This window comes from Struthio camelus, chromosome 7 (assembly GCF_040807025.1).
Source record: "Struthio camelus isolate bStrCam1 chromosome 7, bStrCam1.hap1, whole genome shotgun sequence".
NCBI lineage: Eukaryota > Metazoa > Chordata > Aves > Struthioniformes > Struthionidae > Struthio > Struthio camelus.
Genome location: NC_090948.1, coordinates 12,586,934 through 12,602,603, shown reverse-complemented (window position 1 = coordinate 12,602,603; position 15,670 = coordinate 12,586,934). Strand labels below are relative to the sequence as shown.

The 15,670-nt window shown below is 39.9% G+C and overlaps 1 protein-coding gene across 38 annotated transcripts in view; it reads left to right on the top strand.

Moving 5' to 3' along the window:
- The window catches only part of ADD3 (adducin 3), a 108,441-nt gene that overhangs the window by 80,648 nt on the left and 12,123 nt on the right, over positions 1-15,670 (top strand). For all 38 annotated transcript variants that reach the window (XM_068949654.1, XM_068949674.1, XM_068949676.1 and 35 more), the window contains 3 exons: positions 12,456-12,594; positions 14,114-14,265; positions 14,413-14,493. In XM_068949654.1, the coding sequence (XP_068805755.1) occupies positions 12,456-12,594; positions 14,114-14,265; positions 14,413-14,493 (372 nt within the window). The remainder of the gene's footprint in view (positions 1-12,455; positions 12,595-14,113; positions 14,266-14,412; positions 14,494-15,670) is intronic.

Here is a 15,670-nt window from a genome sequence, read left to right as displayed (position 1 = left end):
TTTGCCAAGTCTGCCAGCTGTAATAAATGTCTCTTTGCAAGTCTCTTTTTTTTTTGGAGTTGCAATGTCAGCATATAGATTTTAGGAGGGCTGAACAGGTACTACCACTTAATCTAACGGAAAATAGGAGGACAAAGAATTGTTGGGCTGTTGTAGTATCCTGCTGCAAGAGCAGCTGAGCCCAGCATTTTTTAGAAAGTTTGGAGCTGCCAATATGTTACAAGTTTTTGTTTTGCAAGAGAACAGTTGTCCAGATAAGCCAGGGGCCTTAGGGCTGCGAAGCCTTCAGCAACTGCCAAGAACAGAATGGGAGCGGTGGGACCTGAGCGTATGACAATCAGGCCTAAAGAGAAGGTGTTTGACCTACAGATTTCTGTTACTCCAGTACTTCCTTTTATTGATTGCCTTTTCTGTTGAAATAGAAAATGTAGAGGAATCCTACTATGATTTCTTATCTGAGAAAATAAAGCATTTCTTATGTTATCTCTCTCTATATAGAGATATGTATATACTAAACGACCCCCATAGAAACTGATTTGGGGATAGAAGTTATTTCTTCCAGTCTCTAGCTGCAATGTGACCTAGTGTTCTTGAGGTGGGACTGCAAGCAATTTATCTTGTCTCCTCCAAAATATATTAGTTGTCACAAAAGTACCAGAAAACTTTTGGTCTTGCTACCAGTCTGCCTCACGCAGGCTCAAGTTTGAATTGAAGTATGTTGTGGGTGATGTTTTGTTCTATAGCTGTAGAATAACATTAGATTAAAAGTTTTCCTATTGTTTCTCTGGTTTATTCCCATCCACAAGTAGTAAGTAGTCGGAAGGTGTCATGGAAGAGGAGGAGGAGGAGAGGTTATCAGATATGCTTTAAAGAAGAGCTTGTTCACTGATAAATCTTCACCTGATTTTACGTATTGATATATGCATTCAGATTGCAGAAACAGCCGTTGACTCATCTTCTGGCAAGTATTAGTAAATATAAAAACATACCGGCATGTACAGACTCAAGATGAGATCGTTTGAGCATGTGTTTTCTCCGAGCAGGAATTGTGGTAAAAAATTGAAGGGTAAATCACTGCAAAATACTAGGAAATTTGGTTACTTCACATTTCGTCTGTGGTATTAAAATTTGGTTTCCATCATATAGGAAAATTTAAATCCTTTAGCAAGAAAATAATTTGGCAAACGTATTTCAGGAAGCACTGTATATTTTGTGCACTGCATGTTATTCTGAAGGCTACAGCCCTGACCAGAAGTCTGCAGACATCGGACTACTATATCTCTCTGCTATGCGACTGATGTGCCTGTTTTATGTGCCATCTGACTGCTCTTCTCTGATGTGCAATTTTCATTTCTTAAATTAAGTAATTTAAAAGCTACTGAAAGGCCATTCTCATTACCTCTAATGTTTGCTAGTGTCTTAGAGCCTGTTCATAATAAGTATTTTACAAAATATAGCAGTCTTGTAATCACTGCCCACAAAGAACGTCCTGAAGTTATCAGTGAATTCTCCAACATGTTTACTTAGTACTGCGTATAACCCATGAGTACCTGCAGGCCTGGAGAATCTTTTAGGACCCAAATGCATACTTGTGTGCCTTTTGAAAGGTGAAAAGAAATTAAGTTCATCTAAGTCAGAGTATCCGATAGTAACCAAAAGGACTGCTGACCAATCTTTAAAGTAAAACCGTTTAGATTTATTTCAATAATATCCGCAAGTTCAGAAGGTTCATGTAACGTGTCATTATTTTTAAAGGAAAAGCATTGCATTTATGCAATAGGCTAATTTTACTGCTTTGCATTGGATGTGAGACACTGTAGGATATCCAAAATGTGATAAGAATTTTTAGATTTTTTCCAAGTTAACTCTGAAATTAAAAACACTTTTGCTTGTCTTTTTTTATACTAAACAATCATATAGTCCTTGTTATACAGAGTAACTGCATCTTTCAGTGAGTAAATGTTTATTTGTTGTATAATCAAAACCATAATTTAAGTTACGGTATGCAAACCTTCCTGTCCTTCCTTCATTTCCTTCTGATGTTTCTCTGGTGCTTTTCAAGGAAGAAAAAAAAAAAAAAGGCTTGATAAGGCAAGGCTTGCCCAGGTATCGTATAAAGCAGGCAGTTTACCATGATGAAGCTGCGTGAGTGAGTTTTTTTTCCCCCTGTGGTTCATAACTTGGATAAATTTTTAGCGATCACAAAACGTACAGCTCTGAGACAAGATTAGCCTCCCCACCTCCCTTCCCGCTTTTCCCTGCAAAACAGCAGGTCCTACTCCAAAGCATAGACTTATTAGGGCCTCTCAGTTAAATCTTAAGGATTTTCCTTTTTCTTTAGTTTACATAAACAATAACAATATTTTTTCCCCTAATATTATTTTTAAAAGTAGCTACACTTCCAAAACAGCATACGCTGTGTGGCTGGCGTTCAGCAAAAGAAACTGTAGTCCTCCCAGATTGGCAGAATTGCAAGGGACGGTGTTAGGTGTTTCAGTGGGCAGGCAGCATTGTCCTTCTGCTTATCATCCCGTGAGAGTCTGTGAAACAAATGTTTTTCTGAGGGTGAGATAATGGTTCACTGTAAAGCCTAGGATTCCAGATCTGGGTGTACTGACACACAGACACCACAACTGCCAGTTAGCCTTCTTTATCAGAGCTATTGCATTTAGTAGACTGGGGGCTTTTGCTGACAGGACTGCAAGTATAACCTAAAAGAAATTAGGATCACTGTTTGAACTGTATAAACATGTATAGTGTCCAGTCTACATAGCTGTATTTGAAGAAAAGCTATGGGTCAGAGTGGAAGCAGAAGAGGATACTGTCATTTATTTAACGTACGTTCTCATTTAAGATAGACTGTTGTATGGGGTGACATTTCATTATTTTACCAGTTTTAAGAAAAAGGTGGAGTGGTCAAATAATGTACAAAGTGATGAGTTGAGCAGTCAAAATATGTAAACATAGGCGTGCCTAGTTATTGGAATTTAAATGCCTGGTTTATGTTTTGTATTTATCAGTGAAAGTTTCTGGTGGTCTGTCAAGGCACATCAGACAACGTGCACTTGCCTTTTTTGCAGATGAAATGCGCACAGTTATTTGGGGCAGCTTTGGTTTTACTCTGAGCGGGGAAGCTTGCTTGCAGGATCTCGTGGTGCTTTGCTTTAACTTTATATTGGGAGTGGAGAGCGTTTATCAATGCCTTTGAGCTAGGAAGGGCATTCAGTGTGGTTCTGGTTCAGTGCTGCCATTACATAACGGCATTAATTCAGGTTTAGCCATCAATCAATTTTCTCATATATACTGAGGTTAAAAACAAACATCTCTTGTGCCTGCTATCTTCCCTCTCTTATACACGTACATACGCCCCGGCCTCCTACACAGGCTGGTCTTGTCCAAAAAAGTGGTGAAATAACAATCCTACCTAGCCAACCGGTCAGCTCAGAGGGATTAGCTTGCACGATACAGGTAGGTTTTCCGCCTCAAAAACCAAGCAAACAAAAGAAAGCACACCTCAGATTTTTTTTTCTGGCTATGTTATTTTCAAACCCTCAGGACAAAGATGAAGGATATGGTTTGATTTCAACCTTTGCAGTTGTCTAGCGTACTGTAGTTTGTATCGAATGAACACCCAGTATTTTCACACCACCTCTCCCTTTTGGAGCAGTTTATTTTTGTAAAATGTCAAAGTCCTTTCAGTTGCTTGTGCGTATCAGCGCCTACTTCTTTTTCTGCATAGGCTCAAAAGCCTTTCAGATCCTTCAGGAGTGTTACCCATCGCTGGCAGCCTTTTCTCTGGATTGGCAAAGCTTTGTGTTCCCTACGGACCTTCTCACAGGACAGGACTTTCCTAGTTGTAGCACCCTTATCTGACTTCGCTCTTTTCCAGTTTCTTTATGGCTCTCTACTGGGGAATTTGGAGAGTTGTCAGCTGCCCTCCTCTCATCAAAATGGATTCTTAATTGCATGCTTTCATGGTACAACATTGGGCAGCATTTCATTCAGCAGGGGAGATGTGCAAAGCTGGGCATGTCATTGAAATCATACCACAAAATGTGCCTTGAAGATCCCTTTGACCTGTGACAATACCCTGCTGGGCACTGTGGAGACTAGGAGACTTGGAAGTTGAAAATTTTAAATGACTCAAAATTTGTACTCAGGTTAATCCTGTATTGACTCAAGGTCACCTATTGGATTTGCATGATGTGAGAAACCAAAATATACCTGTGCCTAAATTCCACTTCTGTAGCTGCCATGCTATAGAGGGCAATTCATATCTACATGCTGTCACATGATAGCACTGCAAGTGCGGTTGTAGGTTGGGTGTTGTGCTTTCTGCTTTATGTTAAAAATGAAAGTTACCTTTAACTCTTCCGTTACCCCCATTTGGTTTGGACTGTGATTTTCATTACATATAAATTCCTGACAGAGCACAGATAGAATTTTTCACATCCATATTTCTAATATTCCTCCTGCTTGTTGAATTTTGTGGTGTTTTGTCTTTTGTTTTGGGGAAGGAGAGGGTTGTGGGTGTGCTTTTTGTTGGTTTTGGAGTCTCTTCTTGTTTCAGGGTTTTTTTTAGCTGTCTGCAAATCTTGTCATAAATTTGTCCTAATCTGAGCGCTATTAACACAGAAAGTTCTTCAAATTATTCACATCGTTAAACGTAATGAAATCCTTCCTTCTTTGCCTGGCATTTTTACTGGATCATATCTCTATGGACCTGTACATATTTTAAATTATTAATTATAAATGCCGCTCTGATCTGAATTAATTCTGTAGGAAAGTGATAGGTGCATGTAAAATAAAATGCATTTTAATGAAATCTCTACCATTTTAGTCTCATTCACTGGTTTAGTAAATCCCATCAGAGAGGAATCAAGCTGGTCTGGTGAGAGAGCAGGAAGAAGAGTTTCCATTGCAGTAGAAGTAATGAATGGCAATTAAAAGGAATATAGCTCTGTGCATTTTCAAGTTGTCTTTTTTTTTTTTTTTGACATTCTTCTCAGACAGATGTTATTAAATAGTCCTTTGGTTTAATACCGGTTCTTATCAGTTCCTGGAAAATCCTAGTGAGCAGTGACTGATGACATTACCTTCACCACTATCCAGTGCCCTTCCTGTCTGATGAAAAAATATATATATTTAAAACTGCCTTTGAAGACTTTAGTGATTTTCTGTCCTGATGCATTGCTGCTATCTGTGCTCCCATATTTGTTATTCCAGCGTTTATTGAAAAATCAATTAGTCCTAAACGTGTAAGATCCCTGACCAGTTGAAATTTGATTTGATCTGGTACTTTAAGTTTTGCATATTTAAAAATTGGTAGTTATATTCCATCCAGTAAGATACCTAGCATGACTTTATTCAGCAAAATAATACGGCAGAGGGCCTTAGGCTCCCTATTGGCAGGCGGTAATTGCTGTAGCAGTTTCGCAGAGGTTTTGGTGGTGGGAACGTCAGTCCTGGGTGTGTTGAACCCTGGCTTTAAAAAGAAGTTCTGTGTTTCAGTTTTGCTTTAATCATAGAGTATAGCTAGATTGCTTATCATAGTAGTAAACATATTAATTGAGCTGCTGGAAGAAAGCTAGCTCGTACTACTAGGTTAGAGGAACAGGAAAGACTGGCCCACGCTGAACTTTTGTTTGGGGACTAGTTTGCTGTTACTGAGTCACTCGCCTAAATCTAGCTCAGACATCCACACGTTTCCCAGCAATCTTCTCTGTAGACATTAGGGTAACTTTATCTAATTCCTAGTATTTAGTAAGGAGTCTGTTTCTTTCTGTCTTAACGTGGAAGCCATTTTTTTTCTTGGAGTTTCTTATCTTTTCCTTGCAAGCCTTAACTCACTGGCGGTTTTTTGTGGCCAGCTCCACCCTTTTGCACGGAGGGCACCGGCTGTTTGTATATAAACTCACGTCTTGAAGCAGACTGTTAGGAAGCCCCACGCTGGCTGCTTCAGTGAAGGTCTCTCTGTGGGCAGCTGCGTTTAAAGCACAAGAGTTAAAATTAACAGCTCTCCATTCTTGAGAACAAAATACCAGTTAAGTTTTGAAACTTTTCCTTAATAGTAATGGTTTGACAGAGAGAGAAGGAGAGTACGTATGTGGCTGGGGGGGAGGGTGCTTGGGCACATGCATATATATGTAGATATACTGGGTTATACTCTTTTTAAAAAATATTTTAAAATATATAAACTCTGGTAAGATGGACAAAAATGAAAATGTATAAAGGAGTTTATTGCATTATTTTGTAGCTTTTAGACTAATACCAGGGCTCTTAGAAAGTTTAGGGACCTCATGTATGTTTTCTAGTTGTTTTCCTGTAGACTGATGTATCCGACTGTGTTTGGTTTGGACCTTAATTAGTCCTGATGTGAACACATCCTTTCTTCTCTTAAGACCTGTTTGCTGTGGCTTGATGTATCTGCAGGTGACCTGTATGCCATTCTGTTTTCTCTATTATGGAGGAGGTCTTTTCATTTGGTTTCTACTTCTGTTGAGCGGATGAGTACTACGTGTAGAAATCAATGATCAAAAAAAAAAAAAAGAAACCGCAGAGAAGGACAGTCTACATACTTCTAAGCCTGCACGTGTCATAGTGTCCTCAGAGAACTGTCTGCCAAGATGCACAGACTAGTGCTCAAATTTTCTAGTAAAATATCTATAGCAGGGAACAATAATGTGTTATAGGTTATTCTAGCTAGATGCTTTCTCTAGTTTGTCTGCCTCTGTTGATTCAAAAATACCTGTTGTCAACTAATACCTGCAAATGTTTACTTTGATTTCTAAAAGCCCTGATTTTGCACTGTCCGTTTCCACTTAATAAATTATCTTTCCAAAAACATAAGTAAATAATTAAGAATTGAGGCTTGTAACTTTGCTGTTAAGTTTCAGAGACCCCATTCAGGTGCACGTTAAAAGATTTTTGTCACTAAACTGCTTATTATTGTGCTTAAGTTTGTGTATCTGGAAGAGGATTGCATACATTTCTGGAGAAGTAATTTCATGATACTAGAAATACGTTGAGCTCATCATACAGCTTTCCTTGATAAAGTCATTGGTTGTATCTGTTCTGCAGGCTGTAATGCAGCGTAAGGCTATCTAAGCTGGTATGGAAGTTTGAGTTTTAGAAGGAATGAAACTCATGCAGTACCAGCTCCATCTGACTTAATGACCCGCTCTGTGCAGGCCACAGTATGAAAGTCAAGCTGATGTGTCCACACTGGCGCTCCAGCCATTTCTGGGAGCACAGCCCACAGCTCTGTAGTACAAGCTGAGCTGCTCTGTTGTTATTATATTTTTTTCATGTGAGTTGTGGGAAGATTTGTCTTCCCACAGATAGCTGTGGAGCGGCATTCGGAAGGCGAGGCATCTTGTCGTAAGCTCTACTTTACCTCTCGTCAAACAGCTATGATGGACCCAGTGTTCTTATCGTGGCGTGTTTTCTATGCAAACATTTGGCAGGGTGCTTGGAGTACCGCTCCAGTGCAAACAGCACCGAAGCTGCGGCGCGGGCTGGACAGGTGATCTCACATAGAGCCGAAGAACAGCTGTACAAACAGAGGAGACAATTCTCATTTCTGCATGAGTGGATCGTCCAGGCCACAGATTTACCGTAACCCCGGCACAGACGTACTCAAATTGGTTGAGCCCAGAAGTACTGCAGCTGTATTCACAAGCAGCATGATCAGCTGTGGAGGGATGTCAGTCAGGGGCACTGCTGCTCTTGGGCTTCTGACCTCTGCAGTAAAAATCGGGGCTCTCACTGTTACCTTGTTATGCCTAAAATTCTAATGTTTAAAAAAAACACACACATGTACCTGTAGAAATGACTTAAAGCCCAGAGCTGAAACATTCTCCTTATTGAGCAATATTGAGCGTACAGCTGAATAACGTAATTTTTCATTCATCCGACAACACTGTTTTCTTTATTCAGCATTTTCTTGTCAAGTACTAGATCTTAAATTACTAGTGACCCTTCCACTTGAAAAATATCTGCCTTGTGCTGGAGCAGAGTGTTTGTGTTCTTTTTAAAAATGTGCATCCTAAGCATGACTTTCATCGGGTCTCTTGTGGGCAGTTGCAAGGTAACGTCGCACAGCCTACGTTACAGCCCGGTGAATTAAAGCGAAACCAAACCACTTGGGCTCCGGGCTACACTTAGATTTTTCAAAAGCTGAGTAGGTCAGATCCCAAAATCGGAGCTCTACTCAGTAGTGATTTTACAGCACCAGTGAGGAAAAGGTTGTGAAGCTCCAATAAACACCGTTCATGTAGTGGCTAACACGTAAGGTAGATTGTTCTCTGGAAGAATGTGGTGCCGTTCACCTGAGCCAGCGGGGAATTCTCAGTTGCAGAGCAAGGCTCTGTTTGCCCGTGCGGAATGGTTATCTGAGGATGGACAGCAGTGCACCATGAAATGGAAAAGATGCTAAACACAACAGAGGGGAGGGAGAGGACAAGAGGCAACGGGCAGAAACTGAACCACAGGAAGTTCCACCTAAACCTGAGAAAAAACTTCTTCACTGTGAGGGTGACAGAGCATTGGAACAGGTTGCCCAGAGAGGTGGTGGAGTCTCCTTCGCTGGAGATATTCAAAACCCGTCTCGATGTGATCCTGGGCAATGTGCTCTAGAGGACCCTGCTTGAGCAGGGAGGTTGGACTAGATGATCTCCAGAGGTCCCTTCCAACCTAAACAATTCCATGATTCTGATTCTGTGATTCTGAGAGGCAGGAACTCTAACCGTCCGAAGGAGTGAACGCGAAGGTATTGAAATATTCATAAATATGCATCGAAGAACGTGCATGAGTCATCTGCGTGACACACTGAAGGTTGCAGTCTGCTGAAAACGTTACTGCTGTGCAGTGGCATGTGCATAATTTGTGCACTTTACTGCAAAAGCTTCATCCGTATTCTCACCTCTGTTTTACAGTTTGTCCCAAACCTGCTGATCTGCTGCTTGTCCTGGCTCTTACCTATTTGCTGACGTTTTGGAAGCAGTTTTTAAGGAAAGTTTGTTCAGATTAACAAAATTATTGATGTAGCACTAAAAACAATCCTCACTTGCAGTAGCCTCAGCAAGTGTAAAACATACTGTTGTTAGCATCAGAGAGCAAAACTGAGCTCAGAAGAATGAAAATAGGTCATTCGGAAAGCAAAAGAATTAAAAATACAATCCAAAATCAAAATCTTCCCACAAAACATTGTCCAGAATACATTACGCTACCGTTTTGTTGCTATTGAAGCTTGAGAAGAATGGAGATGGGACAGAGTGAAATATATGAAAGCTATTGCAGTGTTACTTACAAAAGTTTTAAAAATCAGTCTGAATATGACTAATAAGAGTTTACTGGGAATGTTTTTGTAGACAGTCGTTGTTGACCTGAGGTAAGAGTGACTTTAATGTAATACGAATAACTGATTTTCTCCCTCTCCTCCCAAGCACAAATACGTTACAACTTCCATCTTCCACACAGCCTCCATGAGCCTACAGATACATGATTTCTCTTTATACAAACGGCGGAAGTATAAACCGCTCTGTATTTCGGTTTTCCACAGTGTGAAATGGCCGAGCTTCCTTGTAGGGACCTCTTTTAATAATAACTGAGAAGTAATTGAATATTTTGTTTTTCAGATTCTGATTTTCTGTGTATCCAACTGGTTACCCTGCAGTATAATTTACAGTGTGTTTAAACACTCCGAGCTGCTTTTGAAGTTACACTGAGAATTGTGCTTTGAGTATGTAAAAAGCTGCTTAATGCTAAGTGCTCTGAAAGTCAGGCCCTAGGCGTCTCAAAAAGAATACCCCAAACTAGAGGAATCTTTTGACCCCGATCTCTTCGGGCCTGTTCTGGGAAAATGGTGATAGTGCCATGCTTCACCTTAAAGGCATGTTTTGAGGATTAGTAAGTTAGTGCTTGTGAAGTGTTTGGTTTTACAGTAATTATCTGCCCCAGAGAAAAGCTTGTCAGATAAATAATAATTGTCGTCTCCACAGGATATGAATAGCATAGTGTGCAGAAAAGGTACAGGGCTACATACCGAACCATGAGAAGAGTGTAAAATATTGGATTTCTTTTCTTAGCGAGAATTAGCCACTGATTGCTAAATGAGGCATGAGGACAAGACGACAGTGGTACGCTTAAGGATTATATATGTGCAAGAGAAGCAAAGAAGCATCAGCTGTATTTCTAACTTGAAGCATCCTGGGCTTTGCAGTCGTGTCCGAGTTCCAGTTCATTTTACCAGTCAGGGTGGCCCCCACATTAGCACTGCCAACGCTTTACAGTTTGAGTAGATAGGGTCCCTGTTGATGATAGCTACCGTTGGAGTTGAACTAGAAGTTGAGGGCAGTGGGTTTCACAGTTATTTGAAGGGTGAGAGTCAGGCATGCTCGCTTATGTTCCCAGCGCTGGGGGAGTGTTGAGGTGTGTGTTTTATTAAGAACATAGGTTTTTCTTACCTTCTTCCATTAAGCTTTCCTTCATTTTTTTCCTGTTCCTTTCCGTTCTGTACTCTGTCCCTCTTTTCCTTTTTCACCCATTTCTAATCTTCATGCCCCAGACTCTTCTTCACTCTGCTTGCTGTAGTCCTTCTCTCAGCCCTTTGCATCGCATTCTGCTCATAGCAGTGCTCCTCCTCATCTCGAGTCCTTTTGCCCAGCTGAGATCTACCTTTCTCTCACCTGAATTGTATTTCCAGGCTCTTTGCTAAATCCTTTTTAATTCTTCCCTCGCTTCACATTTTCTTCTCCTTTACCTGAAAGGTTCTTAGTCTCTTTTGTTTTCTCAACCACTTGTTGTTTTCCTGGCCTCCGTTTCCACAACTTCTTGTTTGCCTGACTAGCAATTACCTCCCAGTACCCTTGTCAGTTTTCCCTAATGGCTTCCAGTGCTGATTTCTCCCACCACCCCCACCCCCCATAGCTCCACTTCTTCTCTTCTAGTCCCTGCTTGGTTCCTTTTCTCATTCTATTCACCATCCTTATTCCCTTTTCCCCATCTGTCCTCACCCCCTGCTCCTCACCCCAGCCTTTACCCCACCAGAGCAAAGAGAGCAGAGACGTCATTTGGGAGTGCAAGAAGGCACCACTTTCCCTGCTTGTCCGATCTTACCCTTGAGCAGCCACTAAAGAGAAAAAAATCCGACTTTGCTCATGTATCTTTAGAGTTACGAAAGACTGTTCAGCTGTTTTGTGGGAATGTTGTAGTACTCGGTCTGTTCACCAACAAGTTTGGTTATATGAAAGAATGTGCTATCAAATTGGTTTTTTTTTTTTTTTTAACCCAACAAAGTGGGTGTTTTAGAGGACAGAATTAAAATTCACTCAGTAGACTGAAGAACTTGCATTTGCCTTACAGAAAGCTTTTCTTTTTTAATTGAGACTAAATGCTCCACTTAGGAAGGCAAACTGGAAGGAACAATTACATAAAGAGAATAGCTTGGGGTTACCGTAGGAGTCAGCTGCGTTGTAAAGACACCAAATGTCTTGGTGGAACGAACCAGCAAAAGTGCTCTAAATCCATCTTAGCTGATGGTGCGTGTGCCGCTGTGCAGGCTGCTCATTCAGGCAAAAGGGAGAAGCGGGAAGATATTGCCAAAGAGTAACGAGAGGTTTAGAAAATACAGTCAGTGCGAAAAGTTTGAAAGAACTGAATTGATTTAGTCTAGGAATGTCAAGACTGAAGGAGGCTGTAGGGGTCTTAAAACAGGTGTTTGTTATGGGTAGTGGGTAATCTGCCAGTCACCTAGAAGAAACAGACTTTGTCTGCAGTAAGAAGTATATTAGATTTGATATCGTGAAAACCTTGATCACAATGTTTTCTGCAAGAAGTTACCTGCTGGGTTGCGGACATGTATACTGAGGAGAAGAGGGAAGAGTTTCTCTCTTTTAGAGAACTAAAGAAGTAGAGAGGAGATGGCATGCTGACATTTCTTCTAATTTTTCATGTCTGTGATATTACTTGAGCATGGATGGACTCCAGTTTTCCACTTCTTTATAACTCTATCAGATTTGGATGGATTTTCAGCGGGATTACAGAATTAAAAATAAAAAATATCCAGCCCTAAAAACAACCTATCTTGGTCAAATTTCAAGTACGTCTTCCAAACCATAGGGAATTCTTTAATTATTGATACAAACATTTTTTGTTAGCATTTACAAAAATATATTTTACTTCTTTTTTTCTAGGAAATGGTTAACCCTCTGAGGCTTAACCACCACCACCACCACCGCCGCCCCCCCCCCCCCAAAAAAAAATTGGCAATATTTAGCATACAAAATTATAGGCCAGATGGTTAAAGTTTGGAAAAGTTGTAAGCAGATTAAAAACAATATCTAAAGGGAAGCGTCATGTAACATCAATAACAGACAAAGCTACCAGCCCCACCTATAATAATCTTATTTCTGTCAAAGCCAGGTTTCCTTGATGGTTCTCAAATGTTTCCACAGGCTTTTAGAGAAGATCTGGAATGCCTTATTCAGGAACAGATGAAGAAGGGCAATAACCCAACCGGACTGCTTGCATTACAGCAGATTGCTGATTACATTACAGCAAGCTCTTTTGCAGGTTTTTCTTCCTCTTCACTCAGTAAGTGAACTATATATTTAGTTGCTTTTTTTCCCTCTTTTCTTTTATATATACATTTTTTTTTATCACCAGGTTTTAGCTGTGCTGGGATTTCTTCCTCTGAACAAAAGCTCTGTCAGAGCTCGTTTAAGCTCTAAAGTAGTACAGATACTGCATTTAAAGAACTTTCCTTTTCAGCCTTCTTTCTCTCAAATCTTTTGATTTGTATATACAACATCCAGAATGTCTTGAGTCTTGACACTGGGTTGTGCTAGTGTTTGCTAATAAAAGTTGTATTGAGCCGTAGGAAACAAAATGCAGCACATGCTTATTACTACCAATTTAACGTGAGTAGAAAGTGAGATGTGAAATACGCACCACATTAGATTCTGTTTATTTTTCGACTCTTATATTTAAATTATAGAAAGGCCAGTTGAAGTGAACTAGTACACAAACAGCTGTCAGAGCTAAAATAGCTTTTAGTAAGCGTTAAAGTATAGTTATAAAGATGTCATTAGGATCTTTCAGTCAAGACACAGCATTTTCAAAAGCGTCTTTCCAAGTCCTGAATCACTGAAGTGTTACCTAAAGTCAATTTGAGTTCTGTGGGTGGGTGACATAATGCGAGAGCTTACAAGCCTTAAATGCAGTAGCAACTGCCAGTATTCAGCACCTTTTGAAAACTGATCCCAAAATGACTCTTCAGAATTTATATAACAAAACAAGTGGAAGAGACCAACAGAGAAACCAGATAGTCTTATCTGGGCGGCTGTGGCCTGTTTGTGAGACTGCAGGTCCAACTGTTCTCTCCGCAGCATTTGCCCGGGGGCTCTGCTGGGATGGCTAATCTGAAGGTGCATACTCTTTTTGTTAAAAACAGAACAGATCTTTCCTCTCCCGGCAGTACTTTCCACGTAAGCAATGACTGTAGTTCTCAAAGGGATATCATGTATTTGGGAAGGAGAGACGGGTACATTTGTGTAATTTTAAGTCAAAGAAATAAATTGATCTTTGTATTTTCGCTATTAAGATGTGATCTAGTCTGTCTGAGACAGTTTGAGAACTCTTGCATTAGTCCTTATTTTTTCCTTAGTGCTAACTTGAAGGGCTCAAACTAAGACATCTCTTCTGATTGTTCATATCAGCGTCTGAAGTCCAGCAGAGGTGTTTTCTCCCTCAATTTTCAAAGTTAACGTGTAAAAATACTTCATTAGTAGTAGATGTCTTAAAGCGCGACTCAAGCCCTATATAGCATCATGAGGCAGGAAAGAGTTTGAAGTGTGAGTGGTACTCACCTATAAACCTATATATCACTTTGTTACTACTCCTTCAAACATTAGAGACTTTGAAGCATGGTTCCTCCTGTCTTAAATTAACAGAGATTTTTGATAAAGACCTTAGAAATCCCAGAAGTGCATTTTTTGCTGGTACTGCTAAGCTAACCATTCTAAAATACATAGCTTCTGGAAAATCATGCCATAGCTGCAAATTAATTGCCTGACTGGCCACTATCTTCTTTGTTTGTTTGGGTTTTTTTCAGGCCATGGAATGGTTACACCCATCAATGATCTACCTGGAACAGATACCTCCTCATTTGTTAAGGGAGAAAAACTTACTCGTTGCAAGTTAGCCAGTTTATATAGATTGGCTGACTTGTTTGGGTGGGCACATTTGCCAAATTCCTATATCACAGTAAGTATTTGAGAGAATAAAAACTTTTATTTGGGACTTCACCTCTTCATTCAAATAACGTAATAAGTTATTTAAGTTCTCCCCTCCCCTCTGAATAATGCAAACTCAAAAATAGGTCAATAATCCATTTTTTTTCTTCCTCTGCAGGTAAGAGTAAGCAAAGAACATGACCATATTCTAATCATTCCAAGAGGTCTATCTTTTTCTGAAGCTTCAGCTTCCAATTTGGTATGTGATTCACCTACCCTAATAATCACCAAGGCTCAACCTGTTTTCTGAAAGATTTCTGTGGCCTCTAAAATGAACTCCTAAACTATAATCATGTTTTTGTTTGTTTTTAATGTTTGCCCACCAGATGAAAAGCTGATTAACTATTTAGAGCATGCCATCCTTTGTCCTGAGCGTTTCTATTTGGGTTTGGCTTTACTTTCTGTTGCTTTGTCTCCAGCTTAGCTTTGATGTGAAGCAGCAAAATTTGGTTTTCCTGTCTCCTGGAGCTAATCAAATAGACGCAGTATAACAGCAGCCTTTTATAATGCGACAACATAGTAATACATATAAAACTGCTTTGTAGGAATAGTGTTACTAGAATCAGCTTTCATCTTTCTAAGTGAGGCAATAGATTTGAATAATCTTTCCCAGACCCGAGAAAGGAGCAGGGATGAAGTTATAGAGTGGCATTTACAAACTTGTAGCTGCTAAAACATGCTGCTTTTGGTGTAGAACCTGCAGTATGTTCTTCATGTCACTATATTTCTGTGAAGAAACTACCTGCTGTTAGAAGGGAGCAGCAGATTGAGATTGATAGCATTAACCGACAAACCTAGAACCAAACTATAAGCATGAGAACAAGGCTTGACATGCAGTTGTTGTTTTGCTTGGTCCGGGCATAACTTTTTTAACAGTTCCACAAGTTTGAAATTCCCTATGCATTTAACATGCTTTTTGGAAATTTCTCAGAGGCTTAATTTTCTTCGTATTTAAAATGTAGGAAAAGTAAATAAAATTCATTTTGAAATATGAGAATGAGGATGCCTCACTGAAAAAAGAAGCCATTAGCTAATGGGTTGTCTGAGTATGTAATTTACTTGAAATGTTTGAAGGGTTTTTTTTCCTCCTTTCTCACTTTAGTTGGAAGATGTTTAGATAGACATAAAAATATGTTTATAGATTGAAGCAAATCTTTTATTCTTACGCATAGCTAGCTTCTGTTGCAGTTGTCATTCTGGTTTGTAAATTGCTGAGACTTATACAAAAGGTTAGCTGGACCAAAGATGGATATACATTATATAGGGGTCTCATCTTTACTTCCTCCATGGCTGGGCTTCCAAGAGTTAGCAAAGTGCTGGAGAGCAGGGTGGTCTTTTGACAGATTCATGACTGCTCTCCTATTCTGCTATTTTTT